The 20484-nt window shown below is 43.0% G+C and overlaps 1 protein-coding gene across 4 annotated transcripts in view; it reads right to left on the bottom strand.

Annotated features, from left to right (window-relative positions):
* The window catches only part of MST1R (macrophage stimulating 1 receptor), a 391011-nt gene that overhangs the window by 282474 nt on the left and 88053 nt on the right, over window positions 1–20484 (bottom strand). For 3 of the 4 annotated variants that reach the window (XM_085625073.1, XM_085625074.1, XM_085625072.1), the window contains exon 2: window positions 6850–8139. In XM_085625073.1, coding sequence (XP_085481199.1) covers window positions 6850–8067 — 1218 coding nt within the window. In that variant the 5' untranslated portion in view covers window positions 8068–8139. Of the gene's footprint in view, window positions 1–6849; window positions 8140–15388; window positions 15408–20484 lie in introns of those variants that run through there. The other variant, XM_085625075.1, reaches the window with a different exon arrangement.

Here is a 20484-nt window from a genome sequence, read left to right as displayed (position 1 = left end):
TGGCCATGGTGGCAGAGGGAAATGTGCGTGGCTGACAGCCTATACCGTAGCCACAGAAGGGGCATAAGGCAGAATGCGGCTGTCATAGGCTCACAGAGAGCCCCAACAACCTAGCAGTATCCCTACAGTCCTTGAATCTCTCCAAGCCGGAATCCGCCTTGTCTCCAAAGAGACAAGTTGTATGAAAGGCCATGTCCATAAGCAGGGATTGGACATCCCCTGAATAGCCAGTAGTTCTCAACCAGACATGACATATGACTGCCACAGAAAAAGCAATGGCTCTGTCCAGTGAGTCGGTCATATCCATCCTGCATCTAATTGTGAACTTTGCTGCATCTTCCCATTAACAATAGTTTGGGAGAGTATGCCCCAGGCCTCATCCAGAACCATGGCCAGCACTTGCACCACTGTATCCCACACACTATGGGATTAACAGCCCAATAAGCATGTGGTGTTCACGGTCTGCAGTGCTAGGCTGGTGGTAGAGAAAATCCTGCTACCAAATAGATCTAGCCTCTTGGTTTCCCAATTCAGTGGTGCAGTAGGGAATGCACCAGGATTTATCTGGGAAGCTGAGGCCTGGACCACCAGGTTCTCAGGAGTAGGGCGGTGAGGTGGGAATGATGGGTCCCTGGTAGTGGGGCAAAGGCAGCAAGCAATGGTCCTGTGCAAATGAGTTTCTGTGCAGGGCTTGGGCGAGACCCTGAGCAGGACATCAGTGAGGGCTTCGTAGAAAGGTAGTAAGGGTTAAGGGTTCTGATGGGGATACCCCCAGTTGAAGCAATTCCATCCAGACATTGGTCTTGACTTGACCCATGGCAAATGTAAGTCCAGGCTCTCAGCTGCCCTCTGGACCATCGGCAAAGAGGCCCCTTTCTCAGTAGCCACTGGTGTTGGAGAGATAAGGGCAGTGTATGGTGAGATATCCAGACCACTGGCATCAGACAGTTCCTCATACAAGTTGTCATCGCCAATGAACTATGCTAAGGTGTCAATGTAGGTATGGGGATCCTCAGATCCCCTCAATTCATGTTCCTCAGTGGGTCCTTGATGGAAATAGGGCTCCATCTTCAATTCAGGCCATGTGGGCCTGGTCGGAACCAGAACGAACATTGTGCGACGCCGGTCCGGCTCCTTATGGGAGTTAGCAATCATGATCGCTTGGCACCACTGGAGCGGTCCCTGAAGTAGGCCGTTAAGTCACAGCTTTGGCCGATATGGATTCACCAACGGATCCTAAGGGGTTGAATGGCCCGAGGGCGGATCCGCATGCAGAGCTCCAGTCAATGTCCCTTCCAAACAAATGGGACCCGAAGATGCTCGAAAAGAGTTCCACCACCGATAAATGAGGCTCATGGCCTCATAAAACTCAGGAAGTTGTGCAGGGGCCGCTTCGGCATTAAGAAATTTGGTAAATTGCAGAACGGACACAATTTTCGATGCCGGCTGCACAGGAACCACCTGCAAGCAAGGTTGGAATTTGTTAGCCGTTCCCTGCGTCATCCAAAGAATGTGAGCGACGCAGAGAAGTCCATGAGTGCTTCGACTTCTTGGACGACTTCTTATGGAACTTACCTGAAGAAGTCCAGGAGTGCGACAAGGCCCGATGCAGGCGACTCTGGGAGCAGTCCCAAGACCTCCCACATCAACGGGACCTGGAGCAGCGCAGAGTGCAATTGCGAGTGGCCAAGACCTTCATGGTCCACTCATGAATGGCCTTGGGGTTCATGGTATGGCACTCGGCACATGATGTGGAGTCGTGGTCTCTCTCCGGGCACCATAGACACACCAAGAGGGGGACAATTACTGACAACAGCCGATGACAGACTCCATAAGGCTTGAACTCAGTGAGTTTCTTTGGGGACATCTCTGAAAAAATAGAAAAGACACACTAGTCATCGACAAAACCTCAAAATAAGTCAGTCAAAAAGTGACTGAGAGAAGTTTGATCTGGATCCACGCGGACAGTGCAGAAAAGAAGACACTGAGGTGGCACCTATATAGGCTCTGTGTAGTGACTTCTAGCGTGGTCGATGCCAAACGAGGCCGAATGTCACCGTATAAGGGGATTGCTCAAAATATTTCTGGATGCAGACTGTTGCCTGGGGAATATCGAACGTAATAATCTGCAGCTAGAAGTCTCTATAAGATAACAAGGACAGGGGACTGACATTTTACCGAACACTTTTGACAGAAGAGAAATTGAAGATGAACTATGATTGTAAAACTCCTGCTCCTATTCTGTATAAGGGATTTAAGAAATAAACACACATGAAGATCTTAAGTGCAGCGGCGAAGAAAGGCTCCCAAAGCCCCTGCTTTGCGAGGGCCGAACTCCAGGGGGCCCCCCTCCCTCACTGTGCGCAGGTGGGCCTGAGAGCTCCTGACTAGGTCCGGAGCATGGGGGGACCCCTTCATGAACTTTGCATGGGGGCACAGCTTAAGTGGTGTTTCTGTGTGCATACTCAGTACCGTTGTCCTTGGTGGGCAGGTCGCTTTGTACCAGGAAATGACATGTCTCATGCTCTATGAATGGCTGAAGACCCTTGGCAACAGCTGCATCACTGTGTTGTCTCCCAATCCACCCTTCTTGAGAATTGCTCAACATGACCAAGAAATGTCACTTGTGCCAAGAATAACAAAGCACCAAAAAAACAACCACAGAAGGAAAACGTTGAGTGTTTTTAAGATCTGTACAAATTGTCTTAGGAGTTAAAACTTCAAAGACAGCCACACCAACATGTAACCATCCCACAAATAATCCTCAGGCAGTGATTTTGAAATACAAGGTGGATATGCCAAATGCTTCTTTCTGCCAGATATAGATTACAGTGGCAGAGAAACTAAACAGGAGCAAGGAGGTATTACTAAAGCTTAACAGTGCTAATAGATGAATTACACGAATAGAGCAAACCCTAAAAGTGGAATTGGATAGACCTGTCAAACCTTTCCACAAAACACATATAGCTAAAGTAATTTTCCCCAGGTTAATTACAGAATCCAAACAATCATCACAACAGGATTTACTGTAGGCAGTTTCAAACTTTCAGTTCAATTACAGAGTTTGAGATATGACCTGGACAGAGTACACTGTATTACAGCAGCCCAACATTGCTATTTTGATCCCATGACTTGGCTGACCAGTGACTAATCTTTCCTTTTTGTCTCTTTTTGATGATTCCTCTCAACACCTAAACTGATCTGTTGTTTCTAGGATAGCTCAAAGTGAAATACAATACACAGGTCCCAGACCATTGTTGCTATGACAGAGGGTTCATACAGCATTGTTGATCAAGTGAATGAAATAGCACTGAAAGAACTTATGTGGGGCTTACTAATGCCCATTAGTAAGCCCTCCAGAGTTTCTCTATAGAGACACAGGGTATTCCCTCAGCTATTAGAGGATGTTTTTCAGCAATACAGATTTACATACCTGGTTCTGAACTGCACCCAGCCAGAGGTGGAACTGGTATGTCAACTGTATACATGTGAACTATGGGTAATAGTGCTCAAGGAGCATGACCAAGGGTCTTCTGTGTATATCTAAACAAAATGGAAAAATGTGACGAACCCCGATGGACCACATGATAAAGTCAGGATGGGCTTGAGTGTACAAAGCCTATCTTGATATTAACTCTTTGGTGCAAAAAGTACTACTTGATCCAGTCGAGGGCTGCACCAGATACTCCTATTGACTCTCCAAAGCAGTTTGTGAGAATTATGGTGACCCACTGCATTGGTGGTGGATAATTTTAGGAGGCCAAGGGTTGTCAGATAGTAACCCTGGGAAATGAGTATGTATTTAGTCATGTTAGTTACTAGAGATTTCAAACTAATCAATGATCAGAAACCTAAATGGTAATCAAAGAGAAAGTTAAGGACCCCTCTGCAGCTGTTGTAATTGTTTAGCCACCTCTTTTAGGGGTTTCCTCTACAGTGCTAAGTTGGATGTCAAGCAGAAGAATGTTTGGTCTTTAAATCTGTAGCTTTTTTTTTACTGCAAACAGGGTATGTTTTAATGAGGCATTGATCACTGCTACTATGTTAATGTTACACATTCGAGTGGGAATTTACACAAGACCCTGTTGGCTGTAGCATTTCAGCACATTCTATTAAATTTTAATGTGCAAAAATCCTCATAGAGAGAGGCAATTCATTTTTCACAAGTACAAGCAGGAGACTTGAGCAGCAACTCAAAACACTCGAATTAAATTGATATGTTTGGGCTTCCAGCCTGGAAGGTAACACGTGGGATCTCAATGAACGCTTGAACCAAAACAACCACTCTTGTGAAAAGTGCTGGCTGGTGAGGATGGAGAAGAGGAATATTTTAACTAATTTAGAGATCATTGAAAGGTAGGGAAAAAGATTGAAGAGTGACTCCATTTTATCAGATGTCAATTGGAAATCTCAACTATGTTTACTACACACAACATTAAAGGGATAGAGATCCTGCACTGCAGGCTTCCCGTACTGAGACCAAATGCTAAAAGAAGATTTTCTCTGGTCAGTCTCTTTTCCCATATATGTTTCATGCAACAAAAACATCTACGCCCTACAAGCACTCCCATATATTAAGAAAAATAAACCTTTTCAATACATTTCCAAATTTTACAGAGGCTCCCAAACTTTTTCGAAACTTTTGCCATAATATATTAGTTGTACCACAGTCTTGTCCAAGAAAAAACAATGTCATTTTGTACCACTGTACAAGGAGACATTTTAAGGCATGTGCAAAGTGGTCTCTGGCTCAGGGCCCCAGCCTTTCAGGGGCCCCGTGACAGAGCCAGCTCTGTTCTGCAGAGAGTCTTACCCTGATGAGCTTGAATAATTCTTAAACAGATGATTTTAAGTGACGTTTTCCTTTAATTCATTTTGAATATGTGTGATGTGTGAGAATCTATTTCAGACATTTTGCAGAAAAATGTGTTTGTTTCATGCAAAGTCCATAAACAAGTTTCTTTTAGATGAAAAACAGGACCTCAAATAAAGTAATGGGAGGGAGGTCACAGAGATTATTTGCCGTCATGTTAGTGAGCTGCTGCTATGCTGCTATGCTACAATATTGAAAACACGTGTCACTATACCTGAATATTAGATGCAAACACTTAAAACATGACCTGGCTAAAGAGGGCATGAAAGAGCTGAAACTGGATCATAAATTTGAAGTTGTTCCGAACAGGGGCCCCCAAAAATGCGTTTGGCCCAGGGCCCGCAAAATCCTTAAGATGACCATGACTATTCATTGTATTAGTGTACCAGTACATATGTCCAGTTGGGAGTAGTTTTTGCCTTCACCACAATCCCACTCAATAAATAAGAACAAATTTAAAGAGATGGAGGTTTCCTACCACGCTGGCACAACACCTCACAAAGCTAACTATTAATTCACCAGCAATCTCCATGTACTTGCCGTATCCTCCATTGAACAGGCTTTCTCAAAATGTCTTTTTACTACATTTCCAAAAATACCTGTAAGTGTACATCAGAAGGCTTCGATATATAACATCTATCCTAGATAACGATTGAATATACCCATTTCTTGAGTGCATACTAAGCACCACCTATGGAGAAATATTCCTTATGATACAACTTTAACTATTAGATAATGTAGTTTCGAAATAAAATGTACCACTTTCTATTGCCAACTTCAACTACAAAATTTCTCCATCCACTTTGATATCAAAATAGTCAAAATGTTGAACATCCAACTGCTTCAGTACTTCATACTCTTCACCAGACATTTGTTTATGCCTTAAATTTAAGTAAGCTCATACCTCCACACTTTTGCACATTGAAAACTGGCAATAAGTGTGCCGCTGGACGACCATAATGCCTATTGTAGGAGGGCTGAAAATACAATTTCGTTTAGAGTCGTGCTATGTAAAATATCATTTTAAACAATGGCAAATAATAGAGCACAGTAACCGAGGTTTTGCTTTAAAGAGCTAATTTATCTCTACACCTACAACTTTCAAAGTAGACCAGTGGTCTTTACTAAGCTGTGTTTACATATGTTTGTTCTATTTTTCATTTTTTTTTTAATTCTTAGCTTTACTAGACATATCTACCACACTCTCCAGATTTTTGAATCGCGGATGAGGCCAGGTTTTTAAATACAAATCAATTTCATTGAAAGCTTTCGTAACCGCTATTAAACCATTTCTTTCCCACCTTTCTACTGTTGCAGTACTAAGCATGACCATGGGTGTATAATTAACCAGAATTCGATTTTGAAGACTGAGATTTCCCAGAGCAATAAAGATTTGCTAGGGGAATGAGAATAAGAAATTCCATGTCAGATTCTACTGGTAGTTCATCGTTCTCGCCCTGCAGTTCTCCCCAGAGATGTTTGGCTGCATTGTGCAAGCCGAAAGCTCCACAGGAAACATCTGATGACTGCAGTAAAACCACAGAAGCCTTAACTCCTACTGAGGTATATAATTGGAATGCCGGGCGCATCCGGAAGCGAGGGCCACTAGTCATGAAGACCTATGTAGACTTTGTCCTGTGGCCTTTCAACTATAAGAGGGACACATGCCTAAAAAGAGGTTTATCATGAGGTTGGAACACTTATACAGAGACTTCCACACTATAACAGGTTGACACAAGAGGCGAGTACGCAGATGCAGTGTGCTTTTCTCTCCGACTCTCGAAATGTTTGGATCAGGGAAAAAGCAGAGCAGTACAGGTTCACTTGCAAAATGGCACAGTCTTTCACATCTGACAGAATGCACATACATGGAGTCTCATGCCTCACTGAGTGAATTGCTCAAAGCATTGGCCTCCATATATATGCAATGTGGCACCAGTCCCTAAAAATAGACCTTAGAAAACATCTGTACTTACATTATGTGGGCAGTACTCAGCATGTTGGTAGAATGTTAGTCCCCGGGGCAGCGGCACATCGTTGGTGTTGCTGCAGCAGGCTTTCATCCCTTTTTCCATTTCGCTGTCAACCATGTGCAGCGGAAAAGCACACAGTGCAGACTTCCTACTTGGCACATCAGTGTCTCCCTCACTGGTGGCAAAGGCTCCAAACAGGACAGGATCTGTAGGGTTAATGTTCATTTCTTCTGCCAACAGTTTTCCAGCATTAGTCAAGTGGGCTGTTTGCAAGAGATTAAATAGCTTATCCTTGGATTCCACCGCCTGTCTTTTTCTCCTTCTACGCTTCTGCTCAAAGCGACACTCCAAGATGAGCTCCCGATAGCTGCGCATCTCACTCTCTTTGGAGCTCAGTCGCAAAATCCTGGAGTGGTAAGAGCTGCTAATGACCGATTCTTTCTGCACTGTTAAGAAGTACACATATTCTTCCGTGTGAAATGTGTACACGTAGCGAATTGGGTAAGTGTCCAGGTACATGGGAAGCACAGCCAGTGAATGGAAGTCCTTCACAAACCCATCTTCGGTAGACTTTAAGGTTCGAATGGACACAGATTTAGGACTGAAGCTTGAGTGGACAGTACTATTGAGAGTTGATGCCACATAGAAGATAGAAGAACGGAGGCACTGAACCACTGTCACTTTGGTTCCCAATGGACTGGCCACACAATCTGGGCAGTCGTTCGCATTGTTTTGCCCTGCTGTGTAGAGACACTCCGTATTTTCAATCACTTCATTGGAATCGGAATTTAATCGGTGCAAGTAGCATAAACCATGTTGAGAGCTCCCACAGCTGTACAGATAATCTTCAGATGGATCACGCACCAGGACTTGATTATCTGTATCCTCCAGTCTGCTCTGATCTTGCTGGCACTGGGAACAGATATGGCATTCACTGGAACCTATCGGACCTGTTTGCAGAATGTGTACCGTATTCAAGTCTTTATTTACTACATATAGTTTATTCCGCACTGCAACAAAGATTACTTCCTTGTAAGTCACCACATTCTGGATAGGACCATCTGCCATGAAATTGGGAAGTGCATATTCAATGGGTTGGTCTGGGATGTTGCTATATGGGGTAAATGGGCACTGCCAAAAGGCAAAGGTGATTGGGTTCAAAGCTAGCAACATAACCAAAAACATGGCTGTACGCCCCATGCTTGCAAGATAATTGTCCATCTTGACGGCTCCTGATGTCACCTTTCTTCTGCGCTGGTAAGCTCCTGGAGAGTTAGAGTCATTGTGTCACACCTGGATCGGGGAGAAAAAAACACAAAAGAAGCATTCAGTTCAGCATAACCAGAGTAATAACTTAGGTGTCGAGCTAGTACATAAGTAGCACATAAATTAAGAAGACTGCTCTTCTGGAGCCTTAAATCCAGCCACCAGTAGTCCATGCACACATTTTGCTAATTTGCACAAAATTTAAAGAAATTGAGGAAAAATTATCTGTAAAATATACACCGAATGATGTGCTTCCTACTTCATGTTACAAGGATATTGCAAGTTCCTGTGGAGTTCAACAACAATATGAACAAAGAGTCAAAGGGCAGAGTTATTTTTTACTATCTTAACAGTCTCAGTGGACATCTAAAAATATTTTACTTTATGGCGGGGGTAGTTTTATGTTTTTGTAGTATTTGATTACTAGTCCCCAAATCTCTCTCGCTTGTTTCATCACATGAAATGTAGACTATGCAGCTTGTAGTTTGTTACAAGCTCACATCTTCAACAGTTTAATGAAAGTCACTTAAAACCAGCTGTTGATTCGATTGTGTGGTAACATTGAGATAGATGTCCTCTTTGTTATGTATTCGAGAAGTTCAAAGAAATAGCATTGTACCGTGAACATTTCATAATCACTTAATGGTGAATTTACAGAAGAAACATTTCAGAAGAAATAGAGCTGAAAAGTTAGTCAATCGTTTAAGCACTACTAGCAATGCTTCTCAATTAACCTTCTTCCATACCCTTTATTAAATGAGGCAGCATGTGCTGATGCTCAAACTCAGCTGTAATCATTTATTAAAGTAGAGTAGTGAAGCAAATTTTGCATTCTAGATGAGACGTGATGTCAAAAATAGACTGTAACAAGGCCAACAAGTGAACTACAACAGTTGGTGTGTGTGGTCAGCATAGGTGTGAAAATTCTCACCCAGCCAATATAAGAGACCATTCATTGGCTGCACATGCAAGCTGAAATGTAAGGGGGAGGGGGTCATGATAAATCACTAAAGCACACCACAAACCCCCAGCTCTCCAACATGATCTAGCACTCACTTTTGAACCCCATTCATAATGATTTCAGAGAAAGTGTGTTAACTGAAGTCGTACCTGATTAACTCTAATAATCTGGCCACCTTTTTGGGCAGATGCATGGTGTGTTTATAGCAGCCAAATGATAACAAGCATTTGCAATGCAACAGGTCTTGCATTTATGAGAGTTTGAGCTATTAGCATTGTAAATGACAATGCCTTTTATGTATGTGTTGTTTTTAAAACAGATAAATAACAGGCATTGTCATTTACAATGCCAACAGCTTAAACTCTAGCAAAAGCGAGACCTATTGCGCATTGCAAGTGCGTTCGGCAACCGTGCTATAAGAATAATAAAAAAAGCGTTAGGAGAGAGTGTGTCCTGCCTGCAAGAGCAAGCAGGACAAAGCTATTTGAGAAAATGGTGCTTGGAGGCTGTAATTAAAGCCTACTGGGTAACAACACACGTAACAGAGGGTGTCCTTATGGGACGTTACAAAATGAGACAAGGCGGTAATAAGGAGGGACTATTAAGCCTATTGACCAATGAACAGCTACAGTTTACAGTAGACAGTGACACAAGCCAATGAAAAATATGGGTGGAATGTGGGCGGAGCTTCAAGTCCCTACCTGAATACAGCATGCCTCGCAGATCAGCGTATGCTGCCCAGGCTCGACCTAAAAATAGTATAGAAGTGAGGGCTCTTCATGGACAAGACATTCACAGTCAGCTTTGAACTAACAAGGTTAATTATAGGACAGAGCGCTCCTGCAATTGGGTTTGGAACTGGAGAGCGGTCATTTTCAGAAAGTAGTTAAAATGGGATATTGGTTACAGGGTGATAGTTGCCACGTTATTGCTATTCAAGTTTAATTAGCTGTGTAGTAACCCAACATTGAGAGACTGGAAAGAGTCTGCTAAGGAAGCAGTGACAATAGGAAATGAGAGGGACCAAGATTTTACACAAACTTTCAATATTGCACTTCTGATGTGACACAACCCATGTAGGTACAAGGCTAATGGAGTTAATAAACTGCATAATATTTTCTTGGTCTTGCTGTGGGAATTGCATCTTTGAGCTGTGGTATGAAGAGTAAACAGGAGTTTTCTTGAAGGTCTTTGAATAATGAATCATTGGAAATTCAGATTTATCATTTGAGGAAACCTGGAGGTGGTCACATGGACATCTACCAATATGTTGCCACTATAACTACAGATGCAATTGCAAAACGTTGCATCACTATTGCGCCATTGGTTGGATGCCCATACACAGTGGCAAAAGGCACCCCTCACACTAGCATATTATGCTGGGCTACCACTAGCCCCATGTGCTGGTGAGCTGGGTTCACTTAAACGCTAATTGGTAGTTTAAGGGCCTGTTCGGTCTGCTCATAAACAGTTTTAAAGAATACTACAGATGAGTTGTAGGCCTTAGGCTGACGTGCATAGTGAAGGATAGAAATAAATAAATAAATTGGGGGTAAATGCAGAGAAAGGGAATAGAAAAAAATAAGCACGAGAAAGAAATGTAAAGAAGGACAAGCAAGGATAAAAGCAAAAGTTGGCTAGACAAATGAGAAAGAAAGAACTATTGGAGGAAAGGAGGGTGGGAAGAATGAATAAGACCTTAAAGTGAAGTAGGGGGAAGTTGAAAGGTAGGGTAGAAGAGTAAAAACAATTATTGGAATGAATGTTCAAAGGATGAATAGATGGAAGGGTGAAAGGTGAAAAGGGAAGAGTGAAAAGATGGGAAGGTGAAGTGAATGGATACAAGGATGGTAGAATGGACATGTGGAGAAGAGTGAATTAATGGATGGGTATCATTAGAGAAGGATGAATGCATAAATATATTGATGGGTGGTTGGGTTAAAGGATGTTTGGATAGGGCAATGGGTATATTGATGGGCAGGTAAGGGATGGACAAATGGACAGATGGAGACATGTAAGGGTGAATAGATGAATAGGTGGATGGAAGGAAGGAAGGAAGGAAGATGAAAGAGCCTGGTTTCCTTGGATTGCTTGCTCGTGTGATTAGAGGTATGTTTCAAGTGGGGGGGTGGCATTTTAATTTTCTGGGTACTCCCTCGCCGAAACAGTTGCCTGTTACAGCTATAATGAGTACAAAAATAACCATAAAAATCAATATTGAGAATGAAATGAAGGGCAGCTAAGGCCGATGAGAGTGTGCTAAAGATACAGAATAAGGTCAAGGAAAGGTCTGTCGGTGTCACAGAAGCCTCGTGTGAGGGGGATAAAGACAATCAACAGAGGAGAGAAAGGTTGAAGCCGGTGTCATGAGAGGATGGTGCTAATTCCATATTCGTGGATCACACAGAAATGATAAACAGAGGTTGTGGCTGAACAGGTTTTAGCCCTAATTACCTTGCGTCAGTGATATCCAAACCTCTTGCGTGCATGCTCGGCTCAGTGATGCGCTATGAAAAGTGCCTTTTTGGCACAGTTCTCAAAAACGCAATTTGATGTTTGCAACACAAAAGTGTAATTAGGCCAACTTCTGCTGGGCTTAGGCTAGCCTGACACTCCAAGCTCAGAGTCTCATGTTTCTTTCAGTAAATGCCTTTAAGGAGGGGATGATGCCTTGTGTGCTGTTCTGAACTCGGGCACCTGGGACCAGACAAAGTGCACCCATAAGAAAGTTGTCTTCATAGAATACCTCATATAGTGAAGTAGGTTTGGAGTATCAGCACCCACTAAGCAGAGAAAATGGAACGAAAAAATATAAATAAATATGTGAAAAAATACACAACTGTATACAGAAGGAATATAATAAGGAATTTCAAGTTGTCTTTTATGGTGACCCATTGACAATATCCTGAGCCGCACACGTGGAAAAGAAGAGGTGCAGGCTACCATAGGGATAACTGTATTTCATTATCCTTTGTATCCCAATGACCCACACAAGGATAGAGTTTGACTCGTGCCATGCACATCTCTCTGTTCCTGGTAGTATCTTGTTCCTCACTTTAGCAACTTTTGCCTTTATCATTAGCAAGGTGCAATAACTTGCTGTGCCTTAGCCCTATCACTCATCCTGGGATGCAACACACATTTCTGTTTAGAGGCAGGACTGTGCCCTTGCATGTGGGGTGCAGTAAAATTGAAATAACAAGCATATTTTATGCTAAGAAATGCTTGATTAACAACAAAGGCTCTCTGGAGGTACTAGTGGAAAACGTGAAAAAAGCAGTGTGTTGCAATAGATTTGTCCGACACCTAAAATACGACTCATCAAAAGTGATGTTGCAATGTTTGAGGCATCTTTTAAAAATCACTACAATGATCTTAAGCCAAAGTGTCCTCTTCCTATGGAAGAAAATCCAGCGGGTGATTTGTGAAGCCCATGTTTTAACCTTGTCAAATACTGCAAGGGGTTCTACAAGGCTGCACATCATACTGCTTAGCAGTTAAAACCTCCATACACGTTCCATTTGGTTCTTCTTCTTGTTCTGGCGAAGAAGCTTCAGCGATTGAAGAAGATGGCTTTCCAACTGCTGAGGAATGATACTTGCTAGGCCCAGGTAATACGCATTCTCCACAATCTTCACTTGGTTATTCTGCTGGTTTGGATCCAGTATAAGACCGTCTTGATGTCTTCATCTCAGACCTGGACTCTTGCATAACCCCTTAAAGAAAATCTGGTCACCCTACAAGCAAAGTCTATTTGATTGGTTGTCTTTTAGTTAAGTCAAACACCTTTTATTACAGGGTCAGATGGTTCAATGAGTCTAATGTCTATCAACACAACCTTATATAGTAAACATGCAAACAATTTAATAATGAAAGCTTTTTTTAGACTACCAGCACTGAAAGAAAGACAAAATGTTGGGTTTAACTTTCTTATTTGTAGAGAAGATAAATACCGTGGAAATGAATACATCACTGTGAATTATAGGAAATACTTCACAGTTAGAGCTCTTTTCCATGAAATAAAAGTTTTGAAACCACCCGCAAACATTAAATAAAAAGGCATTACCATGCAATATAAACTTATATGTTAAAACAAAACAATTGGCTTCACAGACATTCTTCATAAGGAGTTAAAGTAAGTTGAAACAGGAAGAAAAAAACGAATACACATTCACAATATCGTCCTTGCATGATATCTGAACATTTAAGTACCTATTGGGAAAATAGAGGGCTGATTGAAACAAGTGGGGAAAGAAGGTGGGAAGGGCGATATTAAAACATTGATTATAGTAGCATAAAAATCCTTCAAATACTGTCTTAATACATTTCTGACTTCCCTTATGCAAGGAAGGTATTTTTTAAATTGTATTATTAAGCAGGACGAAATACACACTAGCAGCACCATAGGTATGAATTCCATAAAGCAGCAATTTCCATGAAGAATCAGCAACCATATACAAACAGCAAACATTTTATAAACACAGGCACACAAAATGTGAAGCATTCTCAAAGTGAGGCACCGCACCTTTCATGCAATCTTTTAACCACGGCGGAATATGTACTGGTAGATAACCTTTTCAGATATGCCTAATGTTCGCCTTCCAAGACCTACTGTCTGTCCACACAAGGAGATGTCAATGTTGATGGAACTGCTTGAGCAAGACCCTTCCCCTGAGACTCCTATCCTTTTCACTTTCGCCTTGCAGCAAGCTTTCTGAGATCCACATAAGTCCTGATAGGCACCTGTTCCAACAGGTTATTGGGCGAGACGGCACACCCTAGAAACCACACTGCAACTTAACGCGTGTGAAAAAGACCGCATTAATGAGACAGGTGCATATCCCATCAACAAACCCTTGGCACAATACCATACAAACTACATTAAGGGCTTACTATACATAGATTTAACCTAACCAAAGGAAACCATCTCCCCTAACCAATCACTCTATAATATTAACTATTGCAAATGCACATTATTCCTTGCTCAGCCCATCCACAACTCAACTTAGTAACATAAAAGGAGTCTATTTCTTTAGTAAATAAACTTTGAACTCTCTAACCCCCCCTAACGCGTCTCCCTCGAGCTGGTCTTCTCAAGCAGGAGGTAACTAACCTTCACTGTATCCTAAAACAATCTCCAAACCTCCACAATAGGAACATCTGCTCATGAGTGACAATCTACTAACATGCTACAGCTACCCACGCAACTGTACCATAAAACCAAGACTTTACCACACAACCCTAACAAATTTAGCCTATTCTATGCCCATTAAACAGGGGGATGGAGGGTGGGAGCAAAAAAAGAATTAGCCCCACTCTTCTAGATAGCCAGCTTGCTTCCACTTACCATAAAAGGACCCGGTCGCATTGACCACCACTCCTTAGCCGAAGTAACCATGCCCCCACCCCCTAAATGCCCTTGCCAATTGGAATCCCACACTCCTTGGACGGCACCAATTGCCCGAAAAGCCTGGGGTAAAGCTCCAGAGTACCCTGCCCTCATTGGGTTTGAACAATGCCCATTGATCTAGGGGTTTCGATCCAAGACAAGCACCAGAAAAGCCAAAAGGTTTACTTTGCATTTTGAGATCCGACTAAAATATATTTTTAAGAAAAAGTCTGCTCCAGTGGAAAAGCAAAACAAAAAAGATTATTCACAAGACATCAATGAGATAAATATAAATGTGTAAGTCAAAGTACTTTTGAGCTGTAGAAGAGTCCATTATGCATTGCAATGCAAGGACACCATGGGGATGTAGAACGATATAGTAAACAATGAAGCGCATGAGCAGAAAGAAAAATACTGCTCTAGGTGTGTCCAAAGCCCTCTCTATGAATATTTAAATGTATTAATAACAATGGGTATTAAAGATACTGCACAGCCTAAAAATTGTCTTCTTAGCAGGTCTAGATACCTCCTCTACAACTACTACCTTACCCCGTTGAAAGAACACTTTGAAACCAGCTCAGACAAAGTCAGCCCCATACTAAAAAAATAAAATAACTGGCTAACTGGTAGAAAAGAGAGTGGAATATAGTTTGCACTTACACTAAAGGGAGCAAGAAAGGTAGCGAGGGGTGGGGCGTTGAAAGGACTCGGAGTACTGAATGAAAGAGCTTGGCAGGACTCCAGCAGACGATGAAACTTGGTAGTGGAGCTAGTATTCCGGAGTTTAAAGTAAAAGAGCGGCTTCTGCCTTTATATTCTGACTGGCAAGCGGGGCCCAGCACTCCACGCATAATCAAGCTGGTGGTTGGGGGGCCGACACAAGCATGTTGCTACCCCAGGACAACCGGCAAACACAAAGAACTCACCTTCAGTGGAAACTTCCTCAGGCCTGGGCAGCCTCCGCACCCGGGTAAATGTTTAACTTTGGTACTCGGTCTTTAAAAAAAAAAAAAAAAAAAAACTGCAGATTCCGCATCATTCCACTAAAGGGCTGTCCTTATCACCGACAAAATCAAGAACAGCTCAGGCACTGAGTCAAAAGGTGAGTGAAACATCTCGAATCATGTTCATGGTTGTGTAGAACACAAGACACAGAGCCTCGAGTGCAGATGAAGGAGCAACTGATGGGCTAGAGACACTGACCCTGCTGCAGACAAACATTCCAAGAGTGCTGTTTGCATGTTTGTGCTAAAGTTAAAAAGCGGTGAATAGCAAAGACCGACAGCCCAGGATTAGTTTTGCCTTCATAGGCAAGTAGATCTGTATTGTACTGAAAACTAACAAACATAAAAAACAGACTGCAATTAAAAAAACAATGATTGAATAAATTATTCACATCCCACACTGAAGAAAGAGAAGGGTTAAACTGTATTAGTACAATTAGCATCCAGGTCTCATTTTAGCTCCGGACTACGCACCAGTTGAGTTATCATTTGACCAAACAGGTTTACAAAACGTTACATATACATGTAGTGGACTTTGAGCCAGCCCCTTGCTCATGACTTGATGGCTTTGTTGTCGGTCTTACTTCCCTGCTCCTGATTAGATCACTCTTTTCCCTGTTCTTGTGTGTGTCCCACCCCAAGCATTTCTGGGTCATAATTGTTTCTGCCTGGATTTGGATCTATGCACTCAGTGCTCAAAATTGAGCCACTGGTTGCAGGTAGGGACCGTCTGCAGTCATTTTTGGGGACGAACACTTATATATTCAACACACAGGCAATCAAAAATTGGTGAAAAAAGAAGGAAAAGAAATACAGAAAAAGAGTGGCAAAAAATATAGCAAGGATGAAAAACAACGTTATGAAATGAGACAAAGGAGCAATGTGTGTGTGGTGGTGAATTAAAGGTATGAAGTGGAATCAAGACTATGCAGCCTTGGTAGTGGGCACCCTGATGTTTGATAGCGCCAGCTTTGAGCTTCTGAGCAAAAATGTAGGCCTTGTATTTATTATTTCAAAAATTAAATACTACTTCTACTGTATAGCTGAGAGGACTCTTATTTTCAATGGAACACTCCATCCACCATGTTACAACAATTGGCAAAGCCATAGCGGCGCCTTATAAAACTGAGACCTATTGGCTTTGCCAACACTTGTATTTGCTTCGTGTTTTATATACGTATGGTCCAATGCATTATTACATTTTGCAGTTTGAGTGCTTGCAATATGCAAAATCATAGGCTTTGACACTGAATAATGCGAGGATGTACTATATTAAAGGTTTTGTGCATGGCAAAAAAGACTTTGATGCAAAATGTCTTTAGCAACTCATCACAAATTGCAGTAATCGGGATGTGTGATTGGGTCATCCCATCGTAATTGTGAGTTGCAATGACATGAATCAATGTTCTGCAATCTAATTTGCAGTCGCAATCTATTTAGACTCTTAACTTGGGGCAGTAACGGATTTCAAATGGCAAGCGGTTACTATGGGGTAGCTTCCCCTATTGTGGCGTTTGTGCTGGTCGGCCATAAAAAACAAACAAGCATTGTGAAAGCCAATAGGTCCCACCTACACAAGATCTATGGCTTTGTCAGAATTTTTTTAAGCAATGTTGTAGAACAGGACAGCTGCTGGGCAGCATGGCTGAAAGAAGAAAAACAAAAATTCAGCATTGACCACATCAAAGCACTTTTTTTGTTTTTACTTTCAGCTATGCTGCAGAGCAGCCTCGCTGCTGTACAACATGGATTAAAAAAAACATAAAAACATTGCCAAAGCAAATAGATCTTGCAAACGTGCACAAGAATGCAGGGGCAAGGCGGCGGGGCAAGCAAGAATATGTGAGGGCGGTGCAAGTGACGTAGCAGGACAGGGGTTTACGGGGCAAGCAACAACATGGTAGGAAGGGGTGGTGCAGCAAACAACAATGGGGAAAGCAACAATTGGACAACAATAACAATGGGGTGACAACAACAGGGCATGAAAAAGGTCAACAACACTAGGGCAAGCAACAACAAGGAGCAATAATAACACGAAGCGGAAGGAAGGGTGGGTAGACGGCCTGCAAGCACATGCACTCTTACCGAGTGTTACAACTAAAAATGTTAAAAGTACCTCGAAAGTGCACAAGCAGTGGAAGTACACTGGGCACTGAAAGGAAAGCTCAGTACTTGGGCCATGATACAAGGGAGGGTACAAACACATGAAGAGGAAGTGAAGCCAGCACACAGTGACCAAAAAGAAGCAAGAATATAAGAGTGATGATGAAGCCAACCAATGGTAAGCACTGGGCGGGCTCTAAGCCCCCTGTAAGCTAACAACATATTTCACAAGAGACAATGTCATGCAGTCTCAGGCAATACATAACAAGCATTTACAATGCAACGGTCTCGGCATTGTTAAAGTTAGAGCTATTGGCATTGCTCATGACATTATTTTTGTTTATGTTTTTGTTGGGTGGGTCTCTCTTAGGGAATTTTAGTTACGGTTTCGCTTAGGCTCCGGTGTTCGAGCACACTGATGAAGTTTTTACGGGCCTTTGTGAGATGAATCAGGCCGAGCAAGGGATTCAGTCAAAGAGTTTGATGTGTCCAGTCTCAGTGGGAATAAATGAGAGTGTTTGGTACCTTAGACCTGCGTGGTGAGACCCTGGCTCTTAACCCATTGATGCTTTTACACCTCATCAACACGTGTGCGCTAATAATGGAATAGGTTTTGCAAACACGCTTTCTGTCCACTTTGGGCGCAGGATTACCACTGATACAACGTCTTGTATGTGCAGTTACCATCACTTAGGGCCTGGTGGCATGTGCCGCCAAAACACAGCAGTGAGATCTATGCACATTCCTGCTCCAATAAGTGAAAGTTCTGAAATGGATGCAAATACTGTTTGAACCCCTTCTGGATACTTTGCTCTAAATGACGTACATGAATGTGTGGGGGATGCAGTCACTACAATATTTTAAAACCCACTGGTGTTGCCTTCTATTATGTGTTCCGATTAAAACAAACCTGTTGCTCTGAAAATATGTAACAAAATGAAACGAAACAACATTTATTTTCAGTTCACCATGCCTCTAAAATATAAATAACATAATGTGTGATGATATAATGCACATTTAAATTGAAAAATAATACCCCGGCAGTGCTTTCTGACGTGACACCTAATGATGACAGCAATGCAAGTTATTCCCCATATAGGAGACAGATTTCAAAACCTTTCTGACATCGCAACTGCGCATTATTTTTTTATGCCAGTATTCACGGAGTAGCCTAGCTTTCTAAAATTTGCCAGCCCTGATTTGTACGTGAGGTCACAAAATATGACGTAAAAGGGCAGCAAATGTCTTTGCTGAGTCCTTTTCACACGGCCCTGATGAAAAGGCCCGTTGAGAAGTGAGTTTGTTTTCAGTGTGAGGGCCGCCATGCGTCCTGCATCACTGGAAAACATTTGGACAGAAATCTTTGGCCTGATGAGTAAACAGCCTGCCGTGAAAGAACCTATTTTTGTTTGTTTTTCCTTGTAGTGAACATTTCAGTAGCACGGTAACTTATGTAAGGTAAGTACCATAACTTACGGTAAGCACTAGTCAGTGGATAAGGAGCTTTCTGCACTTTTTGTACCCATGCCCTTGTTTATATCCGGGACTTGCCACAAAAACCACTAATGAACAAACTGTACTTTTGTTACATGCTCTGCTACTCTTGGAAAAGCGCTTAGATGCCTCCTCAAAATAGCGCAATATAAATGGAATTATTTCTAGCTTCCTATAGAACTTCATGCACATCGAGGCAGAGGCGCAACTAGAGCCAAATTTGGGGGAGGGGCTAAGAAAAAATTCCGGGGGGGGGGGCTGAAACTTTAAGCAATAGGCAGAGTGGAGCTGCAGGGGCTCTTAGCAGGGGTGAGCAATAGGCAGAATGGAGCTGCAAGGGGTCGTAGATGGGGTGAAACGACAGCGAGGCCTCATTAACATGCAAATGGTCTTTTAAAGACCTGTGAGTTGCTCGGGTGCGGCTGTGTGTCTGCCCGGGAAGCTGTCTCATCCCGGGCTGGCACACACGCCGGGGGGGGGGGGGTCTGAAGCCTTCCGAGTCCAATGGGTGTTGCGCGCCTGCATCGTGGTATATTCGTCGAATACGCGTGGAACATCTAAAGGTGCGAGGAGTGGGGTACTTGGCGGTGTTTCAACTGTTTTTTAACGCGTTTGGGTTCAGCAAACAAAGCATCCACACAGTAGATGCACACAAATACCAAACACAAAACACCCCCAGATTGATTAATACAACTTGCCTGTCACACAAGAACCGCAGCACAGCATTCAGAAAATTCACACGATGCACACACAAGAAACAACACACCAGATGCACATACACGTGTATCATGCATATCTGATAATGCACACTTGTTCATATCACATGCACATGCCCTTTCAAGTCGAGTGACCCGGTGGCATCGAAAACGGGTGTTGTCCAGGCCCTCTCTTCCACAAAATGTTGCGACAGGAATCCCCCACCCCCTCCTAGAGATGAGCCGATCTGAGGCAGATGGGTGGCAGATGTGCTCTGCCCTGGAGATCTCCCTCTGAACAATGGGCCGGGAAGTGCAGGCCGGAGCCTGGGCGCCAACAGACAGTCTGGCCACCAGCAGCCGAGCCGGCACACCCTAAAGGCATCCGCGGCTCCTCCGTCATTTGTTCAAGTGCCGACAGGCAGTGACGTAGCATGGGGGCATTGCCACCCCCATGCAATATGCGAAAAAGGACTCCCCCCTCCCACACACACACCCCGCTACCACCACCGGGTGTGGTAGTGAAGAAGCCACGATTGCTTAGAAAACTGCCCATCACACCCTTGGGCCATGGTGCCACTGCACCCGCTACACTATTGACAGCAACGGCCCTGCCAACCCCCTAGTTCGCCCCAAGAGCCATCCAGAGCAAGTGATGCACGGTGTAGACACTGGTTGCCTCACCTACAAAGGCTCTACGGCCACCACCTCGCGCTGAAGGAGGCA

Source organism: Triturus cristatus, chromosome 9 (assembly GCF_964204655.1).
Source record: "Triturus cristatus chromosome 9, aTriCri1.1, whole genome shotgun sequence".
Lineage (NCBI taxonomy): Eukaryota > Metazoa > Chordata > Amphibia > Caudata > Salamandridae > Triturus > Triturus cristatus.
This window is presented reverse-complemented; position numbering and strand designations above follow the sequence as displayed.